The 26,959-nt window shown below is 44.0% G+C and overlaps 1 protein-coding gene across 1 annotated transcript in view; it reads left to right on the top strand.

The window, feature by feature from the left end:
- LOC144764021 (protein LEG1 homolog) overlaps positions 1–18,637 on the top strand; it is a 108,428-nt gene extending 89,791 nt beyond the window's left edge. The window contains exons 5-6 of the mRNA XM_078650153.1: positions 13,270–13,508; positions 18,257–18,637. Coding sequence (XP_078506279.1) covers positions 13,270–13,508; positions 18,257–18,432 — 415 coding nt within the window. The 3' untranslated portion in view covers positions 18,433–18,637. The remainder of the gene's footprint in view (positions 1–13,269; positions 13,509–18,256) is intronic.
- The last annotated feature ends 8,322 nt before the right edge of the window (positions 18,638–26,959 follow it).

Raw genomic sequence — 26,959 nt, 5'->3', positions numbered from 1 at the left:
AGTTGCAATACAAAGTACTGCTACTATTCATGGTAGTATTGGACACATTTACAATTTCTTTTCCTTGCCTTCCCTACACTGGAACGGACGTGCGGGTGCGGTGGTACATGCTCTTCAAGGTAACACTTAGTTCATCCAGCGACCATCTACTCTCTATAGATACACATGTGCTATCTAAGAGTCAGAGAATACCATGCTCCAGGCATCCATTCATTCAAAGTATACGCACACATACAGTTTCTGTTTCACCCACCCAGGCTGATGTCCTTCCACCCATCCTTGCTTCATCATTGACCCAGCCATGCACCATACCATATTCTTTCCTTCCCAGCCACCTCGGGGGCCAAGCAAACACATATCGTTCTTCTTTGCCAGCCATCATACAATTTCGCGTCCCACTTACTTACACCCTTCTTTCGCTTTTCGTTCATCCCATCCATCACGTTCGTCTAAGAACTTATTGGGATTCTTCTCACCAAAAACTTCGCAGCTAAGTCGAAGTACATTTCGAGGAGGCTACTACCCCGTTGATTTGTAATACACCCGTGCAGAAAGCACACTATGCAGTCTTCAATCTCAATAAGTAAGGAATATATAGCTTACCTGTTCCCGCCACCACCGTGCGAACCCCCACAGGACCGTCCGCCGGCTCTTGCACCGCCTCCTCCCCAGAGTCCTCCGAGTCCTCGCCCAACACCGCCACCTCCGCGCTGGCCCCGTCACCAGATGTTACACCTACAAAGTACATTTAAGAATGTTAGAATACACCACTCACTACTATATAATATTTGGTCTAGGAGAAATGTTAAAAAAAACAGAATACAATGTAATAATTTGTGACTGTCTACTCTAAAGTATAAATGTCCCTTTTTCCAGGGAAGGCTGTTTTGCTGCACTTTTATGCACAACTGATGAATGCTTGCTTTTTATTTTTAACACGCACCACTTTTTCTCCTAACAGACAGAAGCTTGACTCCTAAGAACACGACCAGGATCAAGTTCAAACCAGGTGAGAGCTCGGCTCGACCACAAGAAATGTGTCCAATTAATCGTCACCACTAAGCACTTTTCCGTTTTCAGTTAATTAGTTTTATGACAAAGTAGATTTTAATAAATGTGTTTACTTTTAATAAAGCTTTTAAACTTAAATAGACTCTGTGGTTTTTGGTCCTCCAGACTAGAGTGGATGAGCTAAAGGTTTTGGAATTTTTGCAAGCATGAGTGCCTCTGACACTTCTTGACTGTGCTGTGACTCCGTACTCTCTTGTCCTGCGTACGATAATCTAGAGATCATTGGGGATCAATCATCGGTGACTTCGGGAGCTGAATGACTCTGCCACACTATCTAGTCAGTAAGGAGACAGTGCATAGAGCTATTGCTGAATAGAATGGGAGTCCAATGGAATTGCCAAATGTCCAATCTTAGTTAGCTACACAGACAGACTAATAAGAATAATCTACTAATACCACAGGGAGTCATATTCGAGCCAGGATAAGAATTTATATCCAGTCTACAAGAAGATCAAAGACGATTTAGAAAAAATCGAATGAGGAACGCTAGGAAAAAATAGGTACTCTTTATTACAATTAAAACTTACTGGGGCCAGCAAAGGAGCCCTCGCCTGCCCGATCCTGGCCTGCATTCTGAACAGCACCCTCCTCCTCCTGTGTCCTCTTGCCCTTGGGGGGAGCTGATGTACAACATGAAAGAAAGAAAGACCAGAAAACATGGATGAGATTTGTCAACCAAATCAACCATTTCAAAAGAACAATAACAACATTTTTTGGAGAAATAGCAAATAGATAGACAACTATTCCACGGGATCTATCTCATGTGGTATACTACGTTATTCGTATTGCCTGATTGCGGACCGTTGACTTAGAAAGTTCCTATGTAACTCAATAAACAGACTACTAAAGAGGTTTGCCTAGGCCTGGCACTGCAGGCAGCAGTCCGCAGCACGAGAAGTGACAGACAAAGTCCATCCTGCTTGCAGATCAGTGAATACTCAAACTATCAATCCACCCACCACCACCACTATTTCTTCTTATAGCCATGTGTCTAAAGGAAGGACTGGACTTCAGTCTGTTGGGGCTGATTTAGAAGTCCCTTGCGGCTCATTTTCCTCCATTGTTGCGTGACTTTTGTGACGCAGCGGCAGAACAAAAGACTCGCCATGGTGTTGGTGCGGCGTATATATTAAAAAAAAAATATGGGCAATGCATCACGTTGTAAAGCCCTGCGCCATCAGGGGGCGTTCCGGCGCAAGGGGGGGCGTACCTGCCAGGGACGAATCCTAAAAGTGGCTGAGGGAAATCTACAAGATGTCAATCAGTCACTTTTAAGACAATGATGCATGAGTCAAACCCTGCGCGCTTGAAGCCGACGTACGGCTTGATGCAGCATTGGGGAGATAGGGTACCCCAGAGCATTGCTGGAGCTGCGCCATCGTTGGCACGCAACTCCATCAATGCGCCGCCTTTACGGCACAGATGCGTAAGGCTTCTGTGACGTTTTGGGCCAATGGGTGGTGGTGGCATGGCACACAATTACTGCCGCATCCCTGCTACTTTGCAGGGATGCGCCGGTAATTGAAAATATGACCCTTAGTGTCTAGCATTACGCAGTTCTTATCTTTACACTACACTCATACATAATTTCTCAGGCCAATGAAATGAACACAATTTACAAAACAAATAAGCATAGTAGCAAGCAAGGCTACTGAGAAGGAGAGCAGTGCACCTGAAATGCATAGAAGATTTTGAAATATAATTTACCTACAATGTAATCGGCAGCATTATTGCTCTTGGTAAAGAACAAAGATTTGCAAATAACAGAGCCGGATAAAACAGAGTAGTGATGAATAGCTACTACTACTCACCAAGCCCGGGGACCTCTACGCGAGCGCGTCCAGCAAGTCCCGTTCCCGGTCCATGACATCGGTCCAGCGGTGGGTGGCCTGGTTATATGTGCGCCGGACCCCAGAGAGCTTATACATGGCCCGGCACACCTTCTCCCACCGCTTCCGGCGCTCCCGGATGCCATAGCCAGTTGCGATCTTGCCGCCTCCCAGGATCGTCTTGGGGAGGCGGCGCTGGACGTGGAAGATGAGCGCGGCCACCTCCTCCGCGCTGAAGATCTCCCGTGGCACCACTTGCTCCCCCCTCAAACGCCCGCACGGGAGCTGGGCACGGGGTGCGGGACCCTTCCCCTTCTCAGGGTGCTTCCCGGCTCCCTTTACCATGGTCTGGGCAGAAATAAACTTAAATGATAAAGAAGAAATAGAATAGTGAAGAAGAAAAGAAAAGAGTTTCAAAAAGTAGTTTAAAAGTAACTAAAAGTAGCAGAAAACACAAAAATATACAGCTAGAAAAATAGAGGGATAGATAATAAGTAAAATAGATTAAATAAACTTCAAACAAGCAAAGGATGGCAGAGATTCAGAGAGGATACAGAAAGCATGCCCAGAACCATAGCAATGAATGAGAAACAAGATGGCCGCGCCCGTTCACGACCGCGTGGGTAAGTTCGCGCGAGATTTTCCTTGCGAGCACGCGCAAAATTGTACTAGCGAGCAGCACAGTTTGCGAGATTACACATAGCGGCCGGAAACGGAATTACGTCACGCAAACAAGATGGCCGCGCCCGCGTACGACCGCTAGGGTAACTTGGCAAACATATAGCTACAAGCGCCTCGCGAACACGCACAAAAGCACGCGAATATACACGTCGCAAAAAAAAAATTAGTGTATTGGCAAGCATTCGCGGCTTCCGAAATCGATCTCGCACGGATTCGCGCCCCAAAAAACGCGCGACATTGCAGAAAAAACGATTTTTGCTAAACTGAAAGCAATGAGCAGGTGCAAAAGTTCAAACTTAACATTTGTAACATTCACTGTAGTGCTTCCTGAGGGGCCCCTCCAGAGTTTGCAACTATTCTATGACCCTGCTATGACCCAAACAGCAGGCTCATAGAATAGCTACAAGTAGACCATAAAGGTCCTGTGAAAAAAAATTTCACTGCAACAGAAAGCAATTTAGAGATAAGGAAGGAAGCAGGTGCCAGCCAGACTGGAACTTTCTAAATAACTGACACATTAATCAACCCCAAATTAATTCATGGCAGTTGAAGTAGGGGAGGTGTGCTTGCTTTTTTCACCCCCCATAAACTACAGTGATAAACAAACCTAATGGGTGGCAGTGAGGATGTACCAGAGGGTGGCATGGGTGTCCCAGAGGGTGGCAGTGGTGAAACAGAGGGTGCTGTGAACCTGTGAGATAAACCAGACGTAGAAACAACATAGTCGCGGCCGTTGCGTGCCGAAAAGTAAGTTCGCAATTGCGAAATTGTCCCAAAATCGGCGCGAACGCTCGCCAACACAAAAAACGGGAAAATCCGCAAATCCGCAAGAGTTCGCGTATCTTCGCGGATTGCGAATCCGTAAATCCGCAATTTCACGTACGCGAGATCCGCTAGATCCGCCCATGCTTACCTATAAGTGCCCCAAAGTGGATGCTCTTCATGGTCTTTAAGGTATCTTCCGTCGTGAGTGGGGTCCAAGTGAGCAGGGTCTGTTGGGTGGTGTGTCTGGGGAGGAGCTGGTGCAGTACGGAGGTCTTGGTTATCAAAGTTTTCATAGATCATCTTATTCATGATGCAAAAAAGGTGCTGTCTGTTGCAGAGGATTTGGGAGGGGGACGTATGTTGTTTTGCTACAGGGTTTGGCAAACTTCTTGATGATGGAGAAGAGCACTTTGGTGTTATGAGCAGTGGTGGTCTGTCCAGAGGGGTTCTATAGTGTGGCTGTAGGAGACACTGTTTCCTTATGCTAAGTCGGGGTCATGTAGTGGGTGCTTTTGTGAACGATGGCGATGCCTCCTCCTGGGTCAATGGGGCGGTCATTCTGCAGGATCTTGTATTTGTCGGGAATGGCGGTGGCAATGTCAGTCATGGAGTTGGCATTGGGCCAAGTTTCTGTGAGGAAGGTGATATTTGGGGCATAGGTGTTGAGGAGGTTCCCGATTTCTATTGTGTTCTTGTATTGAGAGCGCACATAGAGGAGGATGCAGTTGAGCGGTTTGTGAGCGGTGAGGTCTGATATGCTGAGGGCTGCTGCTGGGGTCCGGAGCTGGGTGAAGGTACAGCAGCAGTGTAGACAGGAGAACGGGCCTTGGGTGTTGCTCTGCGTTGAAAGCTGACAGTTGTTCATGCTTCTGGGGCTGAGAGTGTGGAGGATGCTGGAGTTGTAGCAGAGGTAGGTTGGAGGACCAGCGTCCCCGGTGCTGGTTGCGGTTGGGTCATGGACGAGCGCAGACAAGCTTGCCAATGGCACACCAGTGGAACGCCAGCAGCACGGCCGCACAGCGGCCGCAATTAAGTACAGATCAGGGGAGGGAAGGTTGGCTGCAAGGTGGCAAAAACACACTGGAGGGGGGGCTGTTGCAGCAGCGGCGAGGTAAAAGCATGGGGAAAAGCAGCAGAGGAATAGGAAAACGAGAAAAGAGAGAGAAATAGAAGGATAGGCAAAAGAGAGAGAAGGAGGAGAAATATAGAGGCAAGAGGGGCAGAGCAGAGTGTTCTGCCACTAGACCAACAGGGGTGAGGTGCAAGCAGGAGCCTGCGGGTGGAGGAGGGCCTTAAAAAACCTGCGAGCTCAGGGGTCAACACTTAGTGTTGGAGCCGCGTGAGGGAGAGCAGTCACACTGACCAGGTCAGTAGTCTGGCTCTTCTTGCCACGCAGTGGCCACCACTAAGAGAGGATCAGGGGAGAGCGGGTCAGCTGGAAGGTGGGAAGGACACACTGGAGGGGCCTTGGGAGCAGCAGCAGTGGGGGTAAAGCACAGGGAAAAATCAGCACAGGATTAGAGGAAAAGGAGGAAGCAGAGAGAAACAGACAGAAATAGAAGGAAAGGCAAAAGAGAGATGGAAGACAAAAACAAGATAGAAAAGAGAAAACAAGGCCAAAGGGGCAGAGCAGCAGAAGAGCTGAGTGCTCTCCTACTAGACCACCAGGGATGAGGTGCAGGCAAGAGCCTGTGGGTGGAGGAGGGCCTCATTCCCTGTGTGACAGAGCTCAGCGGCCTCAGGGATCAACACTAAGTGGTGGAGGTGCACCGGGGAGAGCAGTCACACTGCCTCAGGACACGCACAAGGAACTTCACACTAGCCATTTGTGACTTCGGACATCCTGGGAAAAGGCCAAGGAGGTAGGAAATTCAAGAAACTGCTGTGAGGGAAAGCTCCAGAAATATCTTCCACTTGAAACTAGCACCATATAGAAATATAGGACCCCCATGCCCATTCTGATCCTGTGGAACTTTGTAGACTTGACTAGTGCCTTCCATTTAGTTAATCATCAAAAACTATGGCAAACGTTAAGAGTGCTTGAAGCTCCTATAGAAATAATCCATCTTTTATCACAAATTTATACCTATTTAACCTCAAGGGTACAGTATGGAAAACTAGGGGAATGCACGCCTGACTTTGTAGTTTATTTTCCTTGAGGACTGGTTTTTACTAAAATTGCCTCTAGATGTTCCAAAAGTTGGAATACGCTCCACCCCCGTGTTTTTATATGCAGATGATGCCGTCCAAATGTCCAGAACTGCAAACGGCCTACAATGCCTAATAGAACATTTTTCCCAATATATGACTAACATAGACTTGCAGCTGAACTTAAAAAAACATTTGTAATGTTATGTGGAGGCAAGAGACAAAAGTGTAGACAGCATCATGTGGGTGGGGTTTTTATAAGCAGAGCTCCGACTTTTTCATATTTGGCGTTGCTATTTTGTAATAACGGCACATGGAACTCACATATTGAATTATGTCAAATTAAATTTTTAAAAACGACTGAGGGAATTTGTAGGTTTGCATCACAACTTGGAAACTAACCTCTGCGAGAAATTTTAAACCTGTATAGGAGTAAGTGTGTCCCAGCAGTTAATTACGGAGCCGCCATATGGGGGAGAGCAAACACGATAATCCTTCAAATTAACGAAAATAAGTTCCTAAAAAGACTATTGGCAGTCCCCAGTGCAACTGCAAACATGATAGTACACAAGGAATTGTTTGTCCCATATTTTAGTGATACCTTCAATATAGCTGCCCTTACACTCTGGAATGGTTTATGGTCAAAGGAAGTGATGGAGCAAGTTGATGAACAATATTTTGTTCAAACCTGCAAAGTTAAACTTCTATAATAAGTATAACAGTATTAACAAGTATGTGATGAAATTATTAATCAACTTAGTTTTAAAATGCACCTATTGAAATACACGTGGGACTAACATTTGTGCTTTATGTTGCAGATGCGAAGAGAATAATAAACTAACCTTGTCTATTGTCTTTGTCAGTATTAAATGCGGCTGAATAACTAATGGCATGTGCTTATTTATGTGCTTATGTTATGTCTTTCTGTGATAAAAACGCATAAAAGAGTTCCAGCAGTTCTTGAAGAAGAAGGTAGATATAAACGCTGCTTTGTGTGCTAAAGCTAGGTAACATAAATTAACGGGTTTTTAATTAGCGAAGGGGGTGGGTAACAGAATGGGTCTCAATTCTTTAATTAAATGATGTCTTGCGTTTGTTTAAATAATAGTTTCCGAGAGAAGCCTAAGGCCTGCAAAAAGACGGTGTTTCAAATCTTGTCCAGAGAGGAGACTTGCACAGAAGTGGAAACTTTTACCACGTTGACAGTTTTGTCAGAAAATGCAGTTCAATAAGTTTTGCTAAACGTGCTCTTGGAGAAGAAGGCTCAAGGACAGGAAACGGCAAGTTTGCCAAGACAAGGAAGTTGTGAACTGTAACTCGAGAGAAATGTAATACTTTCGAGGAAGCCAAATGTCACGAAAGCAAAGGACAATAGGCCTAAAGAAAAGCCTGATTTTGGTTTGGAAACGGTGATGACCTAATGTGGACTGACATAAGACAGCCAATGGGAATCCTGGATGGCAAAGAAAGTATACAAAAATTGGGAAGATTAGCTAGTTAGAAAGGTATAAAACCTGGCCCCATGGGCAGGAGGGCGCTTCTCGCTTTCCGATTCCTGAAGGCGCACGTAAGGATAGCAGACTTTGATGATTATTCTTTTTAGGTGGAGTGAGTTTTAGGCAGGGAAACAGAATTAGGGAATGGAAACTGTTATTTTGCCTTTTAATTCATGCTATTGATTTGCTTTAAGAATGTCAGTCTAATAAGTAATTTCCTTAATAAATGCTGCTTTCATATTGCTATTAAATAAAGATTCATAACCGAGAATGCTCTTTCTTTGAATAATAAAGTCAATAAAAATTAGATTTGAAAAGACAAGCTGGTCTTGTTTATTCATGGTCTAGTTGCCATCAGTTGATCCATTCGCCTTAGTGACTTAATTAAAATGATAAATGATTAAACACCATGGTAAGAAATGATAAACTGCAGTTGTATATAAACATGTAAATAGTTTGTGAATAGTTCTGAATAATTAGGTCACATGATTTAGTCGCTCAAAAATTGTCTCGCCGGTTTATGGGCCTGTGTTATTGATTTATGATTAATGGTGAGTATTGTGGTGTTGGGTAGCGTTGGAGAGACAGTTTTTCATTAGGAGCGCTGGATCAGAAGAAACAACATTTTCTAAAGATCTGCAGCCTCATTCATCAAGCTGATTTGCGCTCGCAAAGGGCCAGATTCTGAGAATCTGGCCCTTTGCGAGTGCGATTTTTGCATTTGGTATTCATCATCCCAAATGCAAAAATCACTATTAGCGAAATCGCATATTTGCGAGGAATTGGATTTGAGGAATCTCTAATAGAGATTCCTTAAATGCAATTCATCAACCAAATAGAAATAGCGAAATCGCAATATTTGGTCTCAATTTACCACCAGGTCTGACTTGGTGGTAAATTGCGGAAATAGTGTAAAAAGCACTTTAGTGCATTTTTTTCTTTTGCATGTTACACACACACATGTCCTTTGGACATGTGTGTGCGCAACACCTGTTCAAATGTGCATTTTAGGGGTGCCACAGGGTGTCCTTTGGACACCCCTGGCACCCTTAAAATCGCTATCTGATTTGCGAGTAGCAAATTGCTACTCGCAAATAAGGGATACTCCCCATTCATTCCTATGGGCCTTTTGGCCCATAGGAATGAATGGGGAGTTATTTCCTTTTTTTGCGAGTAGCAAATTGATACTCGCAAATAGAGAACATGTAGGAATCGCTATTTATTTAGCAATTCCTACATGAATACCGTTTTGCGTGTCCTCAATAGCGAGTCTCTATGATTCGCTATTAGGGCCACGCAAAACGGCCCGTTGATGAATCAGGCTGTTAATTACATATTGCCTAGCATTAGACCATGGTATGAAAAATTGAAAATATCATGGCCGTGTCACTTTTTTTTTTTGAAAAAATGTGAAATGAGCACAGACGACCCCATAAGCATACAAGAATATAGTAAAAGCGACCTGAATTCGAGATATATTACTGCCGCTGAACACAATAGGGATAGAACGATTATGCGAAAACAGACAGTGGCAGCTTATTGTGAACGTCCATATATGAGGGGTAGGTACTCAGTTATGTCTTATCTTGGTCCAGAACGTTCAGCACAGAGTTTATCTGACCAGGCCAAGGAAGAGCACTTTACACCATTTAACTGCATTCCCAAGAACAGAGAAATGGCACAGAACTCTGCCCCCTTGCCCATGCGATGGTAAAATTTACCGTCTACTCTGCATGTTATTCTTTTTTGTACTTTTTATATGGATATTCGAAAAACTGTATTGAAACCACTTTTTAAAAAATATATACTTTTTAACTATAAGGATGTGTTTAATTTTATGTGCAGCTTGGACACTATGAAAATGATTAGCTCTGTAATCTGCTTCATACAACAATTAATTAGAAAAAGAAAAGTTTATGCATTCTTGGACGCTTTGCCGTATGAAAAAGATGATGATTAATACCATTCCTTAATCGCATTCTTTTGCACTGATAGCACTCGCACGTTATCGCATGAACAAGTGGCAGATTGTATTTTATGAATTTTTGGAAAATGAATTTGTTATTTTATTGTGTTATTTTCCCCATGAAGTCAAATCTGTACATATTTTATTACAATACATTTTTGCTAATGCTTATGAATAATAGTCTGAATGGATTTTTCTTTAGATACAAGGTGTTTGCCCTGTTGTCACCAAATAAAGCTGTTTTGATTTGATTTGAAATGAACTTAAATGAAATCCAGTATTTGTTAAGCGCACAGTTACCCAGGGTGTCAAGGCACTGGGGGCCGTTGGGAAAATTAAACCAGCCACTGCACAGAGTCACAAGGTGCTAAACTAACCTGCCGCCTGCACCAGGGATAGAACCGTGAACCCTGTGGTCCGGAGTCAGGTTCCCTGGCCACTGCCCCACACCTCTTCCCTTCCCTCAAATACTGTCCATGACCCGCAACAAGATCTTCATGCTACATCGATGCCTGTGCTGCTCTTCGAGCTACAGCAATGACCATTTGCAATGCTTTCCCTGCTCCTCATGACCGCCACCACAAACTGGATTCTGCACACTGGAGTTTGAGAACTTAACTTTTTTAGTGGGACTAACTGGTCTCTGTATTCAGCCCATGCTGCTCGCTGTCAGACTAAGGGCCAGATGTAGGATCCCAAATACCGGTAGGTAACGGCCGAATTCGGCCGTCACCGACCGGTATTTGGGTTTTCAGATGTAGGGGCTAATATTTTACAGAATCTGTAAATTTACCGAATCGGTAAATTTACCGAATCTGTAAAATACCGAATCGGTACTTTTACCGATTCGGTATATCCAAATGTAGGTGGCACTCCTGAGAGTGCCACAGGCCTTACAGATTCGGTATTTTACCACCCAATCCAATTGGGTGGTAAAATACCGAATCCAGGTGTGCATGCACATGTCTGCATGCACACCTATGCCATGTGACAGACAGACATGCCCTTAGGGCATGTCTGTGTGCCACATGGCACACATGCCTGTATTTGTGGTGCTAGAGGGTGTCAAAGTGACACCCCCTGCACCCTTGCAAGATTCGGTATTTACCGAATCAGTAAATACCGATTCGGTATTGCCTATTGATTCCTATGGGCTTCAAGGCCCATAGGAATCAATGGGCATCACCAAATCGGTATTTACCGATTCGTAAATACCGATTTTGACAGATTCAGTAATTCAATTACCGAATTTACCTAAATCTCCCTCCTTCTATTTTACCGATTCATAATTACCGAATCGGCAAAATTCGGTATTTATGAGTCGGTAAAATAGAATTACCTACATCTGGCCCTAAATGTGTGGCTTTCACCCGGACTAGCACATTTGGTGCTTCGTAGTTTTAAGCACTGTACTTACCTAAATCTTTGGAATGGCTTATCTCCTGTTCTACCTATTAAATGTTTGTCATTTTGGTGTCAAATACAATATTGAATTCTACTTCCTTTTTTCTTATTTAGTATGGGTAAACACTTCACACATTGTTTCTAATTTGAGCCTGACTACTTTTTTGACAAGGCCCTAGAGGGGCAGGCACAGGTTAATTTGGTGTCTTTTGTGGTAAGGATTTTGGAACTTGCTTGACAAAGGCTCACACCACCACCCACCCCATGAACCTGCAATGCATTTCCTCACATCTACTCTTGGTTAGGATGATTCCAAATGACTAATGCAGCATGGGCTATAAAAAACTTGAATCCTAATTCAAAAAGACAGAAGTGTCTTCCTTTGCTTATTCCAGGTGTAAAAGCAAAGGTACGACCATCACATCAATGTTCTTTGCAACCCCTGCTGCATATGCTTGTGTTGATTCTTTTTTCAATGGTCTTCTTCATGACTTTGTGAAATGACCATGACATAGCTACATAGAGTCGATACGCTCCTTAGAGTTGCAACCTTATTGTGAATGAACAGAAAATAAAATAAATGTGTTAGATGGTGAGGGAACTGGCTCATGGGCCATGGATTGTTGGTAAGATATAACAAGAAAAAAGAGAAAAAAAGAGAGTTCATGTGTGACATCTGGCATACATGTTTTCTAGCAAGCATACAGTAGAACATAGAACATCAGAGAGTTGAGGAGTGCAAAAAGGCAGTCTTGCCCATCACGAAATGCACTCTCTACCCCCTGAAATATCATACCTTCAGGAATGATCTTCTAGCCAACACTTATTTTCAGTTCCCAGAATTAAAAAAGCCAGAATGGGTGGCCGCTCTTTCGCCTGGCTTGCCCCCTCACTCTGGAATTCTCTTCCCCTCCAGCTACGAACTGAACCCAACTACCTTAGGTTTCGCAGACAGGTAAAAACTTGGTTATTCAACATCTAACAGTTCTCTTCTGACTCTCCCCTCTCATCTTTTTGGTTTTAGCGCCGGGAAACCTACGGGTAGCTGAGCGCTTTATAAACTTAATTATAATAATAATAATAATAATAATAATAAACACATCATTTTTTAAGAGAGGAATCTCCTTTCACATCAAGATTTATACGTAGTGATTTCAAGATCACAATCATCAACATTTCTGCTTTTAGTTCCAAACGTTCACATTTGGGAGATGTCAACCTCTAGGCCTTGTGCCCCTACGTTCTATGTGTCTTTTCTAACCCTACTGTCAACATCCTTACTTTTTTAGAAATTAGGGCCATATTATCAAGAAAGGGCGCTACATTATCACCGCTTTTATCGGCAGGAAACTGCAGCTAAAGCGGCGATAATGGGCTTGATAATACACCCTTGTGAATTCCCATAGAAGCCCAGGTTAACACCAGAACCTGGGCTGCTATGGGAATTCACAAGGGCATATTATCAAGCCTATTATCGCTGCTTTAGCGGCAGTTTCCTGCCGATAAAAGGGGGCGATAATGTATCGCCCTTTCTTGATAAAATGGCCCTTAGTTCCTTATCTTGCTTCCAAGAGAAAAACATATTTTAATGTTCTTCTCAGCCCACTGTTAGGTACCACTGATGACTGATGACTGTATCGCATTGGGATGAGTACAGTGAGGAATAATATTCTTCCAGGTTTAGAGGATGTCTGGCTGTGGAACAATAGTACATGGAACAGACCTGCATTTCACTCTTCCTCACATAATGCTTTATATTTTTCCTATTTTTTCCACCTAGTGACCAGATCACTGGTGCATATTCTACTGAATGGAGTCAGGTTTCATGATCTGCAGTTGTATTGTTTGTTTAGTTTAAGGGTACTTTTCATCTCTGACTCCTTTTTCTTTGTTTTTTCATTTATTTTAGATTACAGTTCCCGCCAAGCCCGGAGGTGGGGTTTGATGAGGATTGGGCAGCCGCGGTGTATTTCATTGGTGCTACCCACTTTAGCACCGACTATCAAAATATACAAAAATTTCAGGCGAATTTACCACCCCGCCTTTTGAGGGATGGCGATAAATGCCCCCTCATCCTTGATTTCACACTGAAACAAAATGCAGTCTGCGCGACCTTAAAGATGCTGAGAGCCTTGAATAGGTTAAGTGGTATGTATGTGTTTTCATGCATATGTTTTGAAATGTTTAATATATATAGGGAGTTGATTATAATCAAGCATCCTAAATGTTTCTTTGATCAGATTCATCACTTATTGATACAAAAAGCCTGTGAGGGCGCTCAGGGTATTTTTGGTCATACACAGACATTTAGGGCTAAAAATATCTCCAGATATGCTTCCAAGGAATTCACACAAGGATTCCTGGCAGGTGTACATGCATTCACGACTTCAGATTTCTCCACTAGCAGCGCCAAGAAATATGCATTTGGAAAGAGAGTGTCCCAAGGCATATTTGTGTTGTAAATTGGGAATCCCTCAATAGCATGTTTATTTGTGTACAGTCACACTCTGCAATTCTATCCTATCCCACTCTGGAAATGCTCATAATCCTACTCCAGCAGAGAGCTTCCAGAATGTGCATGGGAACAGACCACCCACCACAGCAGGGGGGAATGTAGGCAATGGTTTTTCTTCATGAGGAAAAATGCTTCCCCTGCAGAGAAAAAGAAAAACAAAAGTGTACAATTGCACCAGCTGATTCATTTTCTCACTTGTGATGTTGTGTTCTGTAGTATTCATACAGGGAGATTAGAAGATGTCACATGACAACTGTAGACGTCAGCTGGGCACCTGGCTGGTGCTGCTTTCCAGGTGTACTTGTTTGAATCCTTGTGAAGAGAAAACGCCTAGACAAGTAAGTTCAGGTGAAGATGCAACTTGTGAAAAGATTGCCTTTAAAACTCACCCAGAACTCCAGGATGCCATGATGTAGTGCAAATAGGAGACAAACAATTATTAACATGGGACTCTTGACAGGAAAACTGATGGTCTATTTGCTTAAATGCTGCTTACCTGAAAAAAAATGACGGGGCAGATCTACTAGCCCCTTGCGCCTCATTTACGCCGCTGTTGCAGCACTTTGGTGACGCAGCGGCGGCGCGAAACAAGCACCATAGTTTGGGGTACTTACAACGTGATGCATCTGGGAGGTGCATCACGTTGTAAAGCCCTGCGCCACATGTAGGCGTTCCGGTGCAGTGGGGGGGGGGGGGGCGTTCTGGCACAGGAACACTTTCCTAAAAGTGGCTGAGTGAAATCTACAAGATTTCACTCAGCCACTTTTAAGGCCATGCTGCGTCAAAACCCTGCGCCTGCCTGAAGCAGGCGTAAGGATTGATGCAGCATTTTAAGGATAGGACACCCCCGAGCCTTGCTGGAGCTGCGTCGCGCTTGCGACGCAACTCCAGCAAAGCGCCACCCAAGAGCAGCAGATGCGTCACACATCTGTCCATTTTTGCCCCATGGTGCGTCGCATTGTAAATGCGGCGCATCCATGGTGGCGGAGCCGTGACGCACAATAACTGGCACATCCCTGCATTTCAGTTATTGTAAATCTTTCCGACATACTTTACTAGTTACAAATGCTGGGGCAGATTTACACTCAATTTGCTATGACTCGGTGTGACTTCAGCATTAAAATATGATGGGGCGCTGTGCCAAAAAGCTCATCCTATGTGATGCTCTGGCCCTCTGTCCCGTGACGTCGGGTGTGTCTCTCCTCTTCTGGTGGGATTTTGATGATGACAAGCAGGAAAGGGAAGGACATCCTTAAATGAGAGCAGCTCGCTTTCTGGCTGTTATGAAGTAGCTGTTCGCTTCCCCGATAAGATAGTATGTTTTACAATGTCATAGTTTCTCGCTTCCCTATGTACGTTGTTGCTGTTCGTGGGCATGTGTTGAAAAAAGCTTCATGTTTCTCGGCCATTCTGCTCATCATCGAACTCAGTGTTGTACGAATTATGATGAAATAAGTGGTAGAACTTATGTATGCTTGAATGAATGAATCTATATTAGAACATTGGAATGTTGGGAGCTCCATTGAAAACAATGGAGTGCTCCGGGCTTATAATGGCTGGTATAAGCCTGGAGCTCCAACATTCCAATGTTTCTTTGTTCACAGCTCTGGCTGTGAACAAAGGCTTCAGGGAACCTGAGGGGATTCCAATTCCCTCACGCTCCCAAAAAGCTTTGTTTTTTTTGTTAGAACATTCTGTCCTCTAGTGGCAGAATGTTCTAATAGCCTTATAACCCTTCGTAGATGGGCTCTACCGCTATTAAAGTCCCTCTCCCTTGTTAAAGGCCCTCGCCTTCGGCTCGGGGCCTTTAACGCTGGAGAGGGCCTTTAATAGCCAGTATAGCCCTCTACGGCGGGCTATAAGGCTATAATATTGCATACTTTGGTTGTACACACTGCTCACAGCTAAACAGACATAATACCATGCTGTTGAACTTGAAAGGCACTCTGGGGCATCACAAAAATGCACAGGATATCTGCCTCCCTCAGCCTGTGCCCCAGCCCGGGCCCCCAGTAATTTTTGCTGCGGCCTGGCAACACTAGGACTCCTCATGAACACATGCCAGAAGTCTGGGAGAGGCTGAGCAGGTGGTGTTTAGGGCATACACTCATCTCACATTTGCCAAACAGTGCCACCATGACCAGTTATGCATTGACGGCTCTTGGGGTTCCTTACCATGGTCGTGACTGGGGACAGACTGACTTTGCTACTGTACAGCAGCTGAGTGTATGCAGTGGGCTGAGCCAGTGAGTGTGACAGACAGACTCACAGGGACACTTCTCAGAGACATCGGCAGCTGCATTTTAAAAACAATTTCCCCACCTAGGTGCACAGTGTAGTGTTGTGACTTCATTAGAGACGGTGGGGCAAATTTACAAGCCCCTTACACTAGATTTGCGCTGCCGCTGCATCACGTTTGTGACGCAGTGGCGGGGCAAAGCCAGCACCATGATTCAGGCTATTTACAACGTGACCCACGTTGTAAAGCCCTGCGCCACATGTGGGTGTTCCTGCACGGGGGGTGGGGGGGGCGTTTCGGCTCAGGAACACCTCGGAAAAGTGGCTGAGTGAAATCTACAAGATTTCACTAAGTCCCTTTTAGGGACATGCTGCATCAAAACCCTGCGCCTGCTTTGAAGCAGGCGTAAGGATTAATGCAGCATGTTAGGGATAGGGGCACCCGGAGCCTTGCTGGAGCTGCGTTGTGCTTGCGGCACAACTCCAACAATGCGCCGCCTTTCCACGGGTGGATGCGACAGGCATCTGCCCATCCGTGCGCCACGGTGCGCCTTATTGTAAATGCGGTGCACCAGTGGTGGCGCACGGGTGGGCAGATGCGTTGCAACTCTTCTGGCGCATCCCTGCAGATTAGCAGAGATGCACCAGAAGTAGTAAATCTGCCCCGTAGTATTTTTAAATTACCGCTACTCGGGAGCACTTGACTGTACTAATGATGCACTGCATATTCCCAAAACTACAATCAGTTTACAAAAGCACTAGGTTAGTGCCCTTCCATTTCTGTTGAGTTGCAGCAGTTTTAATGGGTGTAATTTCTGATATTTATATGTTTTCTCGTCTTTACTGCTTGATTTTTCTTGCGGGAAAGTGTCACTCATAGTAGTTGAAATGTCACTCATAATTACACTGAAATTATGAAAATGTTACACATAGCAGTCTGAAACCTTGGCAGCTATGCAGCTCAGTCCTGATGGAGTTGCAATTGCTCCCCAAACCTTTTCCTATCACAAAAATGGGGCTCCCTGAAGTATTTTTGGACGAAAAGGTATAATAAGAAAGCAGCATAATAAACCTCATTTTTACCCCAGTTTTTCCCAACATTCCACTGAGGTCCAAAATTTTAAATACAGATGTATCCACCATTGTTAAGCCGGAGGGTAAAAGTTTTAAACAATAGGAGAGAGCGTCAAGTCACTCTTTTCCCATGTTTTCCCTTTTTTTACAGCCAAGTATACATGAGGCTGTGAGGGAACAAAAATGCTTTCATCGGCTTTAGCTTAAACATTTTTCTAAACCTCTTCAGACAAATCATACGGAACCAGAACAGAAATTTCCTTACTCTAATGTAATGGAAACTATACACTTAATGAGATGGTATTTTGTATATGACATTTATGAGGCAATGTGCTGTTTGGACAATATCTTTGTCAATGTTATTCTGACGTAGAGCTGATCAAACGAATATAGCATGGTACAACGCATGCAAATACATCGCGTTCCGTAACAACGCGATGCCATTACTGCGCAAGTCATTACATCGATGTCCAGTAGATGGCACTGTAAATTTACTATTCTAACTCTAGCCTACGTAACAGCAGGGAAGGTGCTGGAATAGTAAATTATACTATTTCTTATGTTAGACCGCCATCTACTGCAAGTCGATGTAATGACGCGTACTAACAGCATTACGTTGTAAAGGCATAGCAGTCTAATGACCCCGATGTAAAGGTTGTTTCCCGATTAAAAAATGGTAAAAATGGTAACTCCCCCCTTGGAGTCTTATGAAATTTCCCAGTGATTCCACTTGCTTCTTAAGAGTTTAACTTAAATATTCTGAAAACTTTATAAATACTCAAAATATTGCACTCTTCCTCCCACAAATGTAAAGGATACACAACAGTAGATGGTTTAAATATATTAATGATTGTATTATGCTCATGTCTGTTACATACCAGTGCATGTCTTGTGATTTTGTACGCACTGTGTAAAAACACATGTAAAATGCAACTTGTTCAATAAGTACTGTATATTTCTATTAGAATGCATGTTAATGTTTTGTTTCGCTTGAGCTTAATCTGTACTGAGGCACATATATATTTACTTAAGATTGTAATTTTGTCCTTCTCCACTCCCCACCCTCCAGGAGGATCCCTTCTGGTGAAGTGGAAGCAGGCCATGTGTTCACCTAAAGGCCGCCAAATTTGCCGAGGACTTCTTGAAAGCATGTTTGCAGGCAAAATATATACTCTCTTTGATTTATTTGGAATTTTGTCAGCCCTTGCTGGCACAAATAATTGCATCCCAGGTCCACAAAAGTAAAGTTCACACTTCAAAGATGGAGAAGGATGAGTGAGATCAGAATGCTGTCCATGAATCATTTCCATCTGCTTATTGTCTGGGGTCATTTCTGTTAAGTGCACCTGTGTGATTATTCTTGCTGCATTCAAGTTATTTTTTCTTGAAATACATTAGCATCTAGGATCTAAAAAGCTTGTAATGCTGAAATAAAGCTGTGGTGACTAAATTCTGGTTAATCATGAGTGATGCTTTCTTCACAGACCGGAAATTGTCCTGTGTTTTCTTTTCAGACTCCACTTCTTCTTCTTTACTTTCTTATGTATTTATTTATTTTAGGAGTTTTATATAGCACTGACGTGACCCGAGGGGTGTGAGAGCGTTTTACAACAACAAACACAACAAAATCATAAACAGTCATGGTACACTAATAAACAGAGATTCTAGATAGTTCCCAATTTGATATAATGTAGTAAATGTTCAGTTCAGGCAGAGTGGTGAATTTCGATTGAGGAGTTGGGGATTGGAGCAGCGAGAAGCTTTGCAGCACTGCTAAGCCATCGTTAGTGGGGGATTAAGAGGTGACATAGAGCGCCTGTTGTCCAGAGGAATAAAGATGACCGGTGAGGAGAATTTCTTTTAATTGTCTCTTGAAGCTCGTGATGGTGGGGTTGGTTCCAATATGTGCTGTGAGAGAATGTCTGGGGTATTGCCAGACTCGGAGCTGTAGAGGGTTTTTGTTTGTGTCTTGGGGGGAGGATGAGAGAAGAGTATGAGAGCTTCTTAGGTTTCTTGTTTTCCCTTCTTTTGTGATTTTAGCTGTGAGGTAATCTGGTTTGCCAGTGTGTAGTGCTTTATGGGTGAAACAGGCTGTTTTGAAACAACAACACACTTCGATTGGAAGCAACTTTAAGTTTTGCAGGACAGGGGTGATGTGGTTGTGGTTCTTGGGTCCTATGACCATTCTTGATGCTGCAGTTAGGGTGACTCTCATGGGGCTACATGTGCTTTGGGTGCTCAAGTGGGTGTGACATTTCCATAGTCTATTCTGGACAAACTTGATCTTGCGTTGCATTTGTTTGATCTTTAGGTGATAGGAAAGGCTTGATTTTGTTGAGGAGTTTAAAGTTCTAGAAAGCACCCCTTGCAGTGGAGCTTATGTGAGAGCTCATGTTTAGTCTGAAGTCCGGGGATAGCCCTAAAGAGTTAAGTGAGTCGGCTAGAGTAAGCTCACAGTTTAGGAAGTCCATATTATTTACCCACTCTGTGAGGGTAGTCATGATTGGAGAAGACAAGAATTTGTGTGATAGCCAGTTTTGATCTTTTGTGAGTGTGGAGTTAAGTTGTGAATGCTGTTAATTATAGGATATTTCTAGGTAGGGCTGAGTGTCATTGGAATATTGGTGATAGGAGATATTTGCTTGTTTTAGAATGGTTGTGAGGGGTTCCATGTAAATGTTGAAGAGTGTGGGCAAATGGACTGAGCCTTGCGGGATACCTTTGGTTATGGGGTAGCTGTCCGACATTGAGTTGTCGATTTTTATGAGCTGGGATGGGTTATGAAGAAATGAAGAGAACCATTTCAGAACAGTGCCATCAGCTTCGATACGCTTTTGTAGGACATCTAGGAGTAACTTGTGATCAACCATATCAAAAGCCGCCAATATGTCAAGAAGGATAAGCAGGCAGTATCTGTTTATGTCAAGACAGTTGAGAATGTCATATTTTACATTCAGTATAGCTGTTCAATGCTGCATCCCTTCCTGGGACCTGTCGAGTGGGTTGTTGGAGCCCAGGTGTTGGATGATTTGGGAGAGAACACATTTCTTGAGGATTTCTGCTAGGAATGAAAAGTTGGTGATGGTTCTAAAGTTCTTAAGATCTTTTGTGTCTGCATTGGGTTTTATCAGCACAGGGTGACTTGGCCTTGTTCATGGTAATTGGGCATCAGCCCATTTTTCAGGGAGCTGTTAACGATCTTAGTCCATAGTGTGGTGAGGTTGAGGTTTTTAGCCAGTGAGGCAGGTAGTGGGTGTACATAGTGGGTGGGGGGGTGTTTGGATTTGGCTATCACCATGGAGATATGCTCTACTGTGAGAGGTATGAAGTCCTTCCAGTTCATGCGCGTGGAGGAAGGTTTTGGGAATTGAATTAGTTTATGGTTAATGGGGGAGGAGTATTAGTTTTAGAGCTTGTGGAGCGAGCTAGGGTTGGGTTTATCTCCGTTTTGGTTTAAAAGTTGCTGAGTTAGGTTTGTGGGTGATAGCCTAGAGAGAGCTTTATTTTGGTGATTTTCTCATTGAAGAATTTGTCGTGGTTGTCGCATTGTAATGTAGAGGCAGGGGGATCATCTTTGGCATGTATGGAGGATTGATTTCGGATGATGTTGAAGAGCCCTTTGGGGGGGGTTTTAGCTTTGTCTAGAGTGTTCCGGAAGAAGGTGGCTTTCTCTTTGAAGATGTGGTTTTTTGTAGTTCATACTTTCTCTTCTGGGCTGGAAGAGGTTGGTGGTGGATGAGTGTGCTGTCCAGAGCCATTCAGTGGCTCTTACTTGTCTTCTTTCAAAGTTGAGGGCTTTGCTGACCCAGGCTCCCAACGGGTTATTGCTAATCCTTTTCTGCTTCGGGGTGTTGGTTGGTCAAGGAAAGTTTTCATCGTCAAGTTGTAGAGGGAAGTGAGCTTATCGGTATTGAGGTTTTCTATGGTGGTTGGGATTAGGGAGGATATTTTTTCTTCCAAGTCAGAGAGAGGGATAGGATTGAGGATTCTGTGCCATTGATGGGTCTTCTAATGTCAGTTAGGTGGCACTTCAGCTTGGTTAATATTAAATAGTATTATGTGGTGGTCTTACCAGTCGATTGGGAGAATGTTGCTGATGCTTATTATATCATTTTTGGCTATGATAGCATCCAAGGTAGTTACTTTGTTGTGGGTTTGTCCCTTGCTGTGTTGGGTGAGATCTTTCATGAATAGGAGTTAATTATTAACTGTATCAATGTGTCCATATCATTATTCCAGTGGAGACTGAAGTCACATAGGAGAATGTTGTCGGAGTTAGAGAGGGAGCAGTGTGTTAGTAGGTCAGATAGTTTTTCCATGCATGTGGGTGTATTTTCTGGTGGGTGATAGATGAGATGGCAATTCATTGCTTTGTTGTATTTTCATGTTAGGTTGGTGCAGAGGTATTTGAATGTTGAATACGAGAAGGTTTTCACTTCCAGCTATTTTGATTCTGTACTTATGTATGATGGTATGCCACCGCCTCGATGATCCAATCTGTTCTTTTTGATGATAGAGAAACCGGGGGAAACTAGGAGGTCAAGGATCAGATAGGGTGATTTGTTAAGCCAGGCTTTGGTTAAAAATGCAATGTCAAGGATGTAGTTCTGTATGGCATCAGTCAACTCCTTTGCATGCTTGATTTCTGATCTACAGTTTACTAGCATGCAGTTTACCTTGCAGCTGGTGGGGTGATTTTTTGGGGGGGACCAAAGGTGCTTTGTGATGATAATCTTGTGATCCTTGGTGGACTGATGTCTCTGCAAATTCCGGTGATCACCTGGATATTAGAGGTGAGGAGGAGCCTGGGCTGTCCTAAGGCTGGATGTTTTGGCAAGATGCATTGCCTCTCTCAAACACATCTTAGGACTCAGTCTTTTTGGTCTGTGATGTTGGTTGTCGAGAGAGTGGTGCGCCAGGTAATCAGTTGGGATTTGCATAGCTGAGAGGGTTCATTGATGGTTTTGTGGGGGGAAATTGGGAGTGTTGGGTGCGGATGGAGGAGGTTTTGGAGTTGATAAGGATTTTGTTTATGCCCTGAGTGATTATGTCAAGTTGGCTTTGAAGGCAGGTTAGGCATTCACTTATGGATATATTGGGCATAGCGTTCTGTGACAAGAGAGACCAGAGTTGTTTTTCTATATGTGCAAGGTGTTTGGTTAATTTGGCTGCCTACACTGGGTTCATGGTGGAGAGAGAGGGGGAATTAAGGAGCTGGTTAGTTTGGAGGTATTGGCCGGGACTGGTGGGTTGTGGGGTGGTTGGACTGCGGGTAGTGGTGACCCAGGTGTCTTCCTTAGAGCAGATTTCATTACAAGACCGGAGGCTACCATTATGCATATAACTTTTAATGCAACTCCAAACAGCCGCATATGTCACAAAGCAATGGTTCCAATGGAACATTCTTAACAAAACAATTCTAGTACGGACCAAGGAAACAGCCTCTTTTAAATGCAGCTCCAAGCAGATAAGTCATGTTTTTTCTTGCTCTCGCTATTCATTGTTTATTATCTATTTACTGTTTTACTGCTGCTATTTATGACTTGTGTTTGATATTGATAGAACTATTGCACTTTGCACTGTGAAATTCAAATCATATTTCTTGTACATCAAATAATATTTCCTATCTCCCTATTTGTTCTTGATTGCCTTTCCCCTGTGGGACGTTCCGTTCCCTCCCCCCTCCCTGACTCGATCGTTGCCCGTCCTCCAATGTATGGAGGTCGGCTTGGTTTTATTAATTTTCGATGATCTCACCGTTTTTTATTTTCCAACTATTTGAGCGGTTTAGTCTCCGCACGTTGTGTGTCCAAACAGTAAAGACAGTGCCTTGCCTCGTTTTTCTGATCGCCTCTCTCGATCACCCCCCTCGACAGTACCCGTGATTTTGGAACCTTTCCTCAGCACTGCCGCGTCCTTCACGCAAAACGAGGAAAGACCATTGGCAACACACGCGCTACGCGTCGTCGTTGCCTAGCGTCTTTCCTCAAATGCGATGCTCACAATGAGCGTGTCTAAGCAACCGGCTGATCGCGCACAGGGAAACTGTCAGTTTCCCAACGCGATCGGCTGATTTACACTGTTTATTCGTTTATCCTTCGCCTTTTTAACAAATTGATCCATTTTGGGCTATATTATTTATTATATACCCAAATCAAATAATAGAGCTAATATAATCTCTACCCCCTGCATAAAAAAAGGGGAATTATTCTTTATTTAATCATATTCTTATATAAAAAAAAGAGAGGGGTTAGAGAAAAAAGGTCCTTACTTATTACTTGCTATACCATTTATCATGTCTGACTCAGATTCAGACCAAAACGATCTTTCTCTCCCCAACATTGAAAATGAGGCATTTAAATCCTTAATACATAAAGAAATGAGGTCTTGTATGTTCTCTACACTTTCTAAAGTCATGGCATCTAAGAGACCCTTTTGTCCCGAAGAGGAGGATGAATTTCATTATGAATTTGAAAATGTTAATGACCTCAATGAATTAAGGGGTAAAAAAACTAAAAAAACTAAAAATATGGCTTCTACCCCTAAGAGCACTATTTCAGGTCCTAGTACCTCGGGTGTCCCTAGCGGCACAACATCTACAGGTGTCCACCGCGGCACACATTATAAAGGTGTCCTCGGCGGCTCAACTTATCCAAGTGCTCAGAATAATGAATTCATCCACCATGATGATCTTAACAACTTTGACAATGATGATTATAATGACACTGCCTCAGAATTCCCCGACGAATACATCCTCGACTTGGATGAAGATAATCAAGATTTTGAATCCTATGATGATAACTTACCTTCCTCATCAAAGGATAGCATTCTTGACCCTTCAGGTGAAGAGATGTTTTCACCTCTGAACATCAGACATCCTAGAAGTTCTGACTGGATTCCTATGGACCATGTTAGCAAATTTATTACCAAATGGATCAGGAACCCTCTAGAGAGGGACACTCGTAATAATAATAATAATAATACTGGATTTTATACAGCGCGAACAGCTACCTCGCGAGGAGGTGTCCCGGCGCTAGTAGATCACTGATAACCTTAGGCATACAAAATATGGGAGCTAGCGTGGCTGGGAGAAAAGCCAGGTCTTTAGTAATTTCCTAAAGCAGGGTTCAGAGGGGGCCTGTTGAATAACTTGTGGCAAGGAGTTCCACAGAGCGGCGACGTTGGCTGAAAAGGTCCGACCGCCTAGCCGGGCCTTCTTTGCCCGCGGGATGACCAGTTGGACACGGTCATTGGATCGTAGTGCACGGCTTTGAAAGTATCTAGGAAGGCGGTTTTTCAGGTATTGTGGGCAGGAGCCATACAGAGATCTGAACGCAAGTGTCAGAGCTTTGAATTTTATCCTGTTGGCTACTGGTAGCCAATGCAGGGTTCGAAGATGCGGAGAGACTGACTGCTTGAAAGGGATTCGCAGTAACAGTCTCGCAGCCGCATTTTGAACTACCTGAAGCCTATGAGTCAGGTATTTTGGTAGGCCCAGGTATAAACCATTGGCATAATCCAGCCGTGAGGTGACAGTCGCGTGAACAACCGTTTTTCTACAACTCTCCGGTAGGAGCCTTAGGATTTTTCGGAGGTTTCTCAGCTTGCTGAGACAGCATCCGGCCACTTGTTGGACATGGGATGAAAAGGACATGTTATCATCCCATCTCACTCCAAGATTTTTTGCCGAGTGACTTGGTGAGGGGGCGGGCCCATCTCCGTGGGCCACCAGAGCTCATGGGCGGGGAGGGGACCCTTGCTGAAGAAGATGACTTCGGTTTTATTGGCATTCAACTTTAATTTATTAGTGTTCATCCAGTGTGCTATATCCTGGAGACAACCTTTGAAATTTGAGAAAGAATCATGTGTCATCTCCGAGTACGGAAATACCAACTGGGTGTCGTCGGCATATGAAATTGCCTTGACACCCCAGTTGGCAATTAACGTAAAAAGAGGAGCCAGGTAGATGTTGAACAGAAGGGGGCTGAGGGCCGATCCCTGCGGGACTCCACAGCCAAGAATTTTGGGCGTGGAAGAGAACGTCCCAAGTGTTACCTTCTGCGTTCTAAGCGATAGGTAGGAGTTTATCCACCCTAGTGCTCTGTCCTGAATGCCTATCTCTGCGAGCCGACTGAGTAGGCTGGCGTGGTCCACCGTGTCGAAGGCGGCCGATAGATCCAGGAGTACCAGCATTGCAGAGTCTCCTGCATCCATCGACCACCTCACTGACTCGGCTACCTCTATGAGCGCTGTTTCCGTACTGAAACCGGGTCGGAAACCCGATTGAGTTTCATGTAGGATGTTGTTGGTTTCCACAAATTTACTCAATTGTCGCTGTATAATTTTTTCCAGCATTTTTCCCGGGGCAGCTAATAGGGATATTGGGCGGAGATTCGTCAGGTCGTCAGGGTCCCCATTGGGTTTCTTCTTTAGGGGTAGGAGAGTGGCATGCTTCCAGACGTCAGGGAAAATGCCCGAAGCAATTGAAGAATTCCAAATACATTGAAGTATCGGGGCTACCGAGTCTGCAATGGCACTCCAAAGTTTAGCTGGGCAGGGGTCGTCCGGGGAACCGGATTTGCATCGGCTGAGTTCTTGCCTTACCTCATTCAGTGGAATGTGCATGAACTGGGTAAAAGTCTCTTCTAGCTCGCCTTTATTCGCTATGTCCTGCTTCACTGTTTTTGTTATTGGACCAAAAGAGTCGTACACCTTTTTAATTTTCTGTTCAAAATACTCAGAAATTTGCTCACATAGCGTAGCAGTGGGTACAACCTCTCTTTCAATGCATTTTGGCTTAAAAAACGACTGTACCACTTTAAAAACTTGTTTGCTGGACTGTTCTGCCTGAAAAATTAAGTCCGCATAGAAGCGCTTTTTGCTTTTCCTAATAGCTTTCCGGAATTGTTTAGAGGCTTCCTTATACCTGGCTTTTTCTTCTGGACCGTAGTTTACTCTCCAGAGTCTCTCCAGTTTTTTACAGACTGCTTTCTCATTCCTAAGTTCCTGCGTGAACCAGGGGGCTGAGGGAGAGTCTCTTTTAGATAGGGCCCGGGAGGCTGGAGCAATAGAGGAAACCATCTTTCTGATCCATTCATTAAGAAGTATAGCATCCGTATTGGAATTATTTGTCAGGGACGGGATGGTTTGCGCAAGGACAGGGCACATAGTATCAGGGGTCAGTTTTTTCCACTGCCTCTTCAAGAAGTACCGTTTACTCGAGACAGGGGTATCAGTCGCAATATTCAGTGTGAATGGGACGAGTGCATGATCTGACCATGTCAGAGGAAGAGGTGTCTCAGACTGCACATTCTCAATGTTTGAAAAAATGAGATCAATAGTGTGGCCCCCTGTATGAGTAGGGCCCTCATTGATCAGTCTGAGACTGGCCATATTTAACGTGGATCTTAGCAGCTCTGCCATGGCACAGTCGGGTTTGTCCATGTGGATATTGAAGTCGCCTACCACAATAAAAAGGGGGTGGAGAAGCGAACTCTGGACAATGGTGTCCAGTAAAGTAGTAAGGTAGGGGTCTGTACCAACCGGTGGGCGATATAACACTAGTCCTGCTAGTGACAGCTGAGGGCTCACTTGGAAGCAAAAGTGGAGGCCATCAATACCTTGAATGGCAGTAGGGGCAGAGGATGTCAAAACTAAATGCTCTTTAAAAATAATGGCTACACCGCCGCCTCTTTTTGTCCCAGGGCGGTTGGCGAGGCATATTTTAAATCCCGAAGGGACTGCAAGTGCAATGGAGGTCGAATTGTCCTCC

This window comes from Lissotriton helveticus, chromosome 6 (assembly GCF_964261635.1).
Source record: "Lissotriton helveticus chromosome 6, aLisHel1.1, whole genome shotgun sequence".
Lineage (NCBI taxonomy): Eukaryota > Metazoa > Chordata > Amphibia > Caudata > Salamandridae > Lissotriton > Lissotriton helveticus.
Note: the sequence above shows the minus strand (reverse complement) of the source record. Positions and strands in the feature narration are given on the sequence as shown.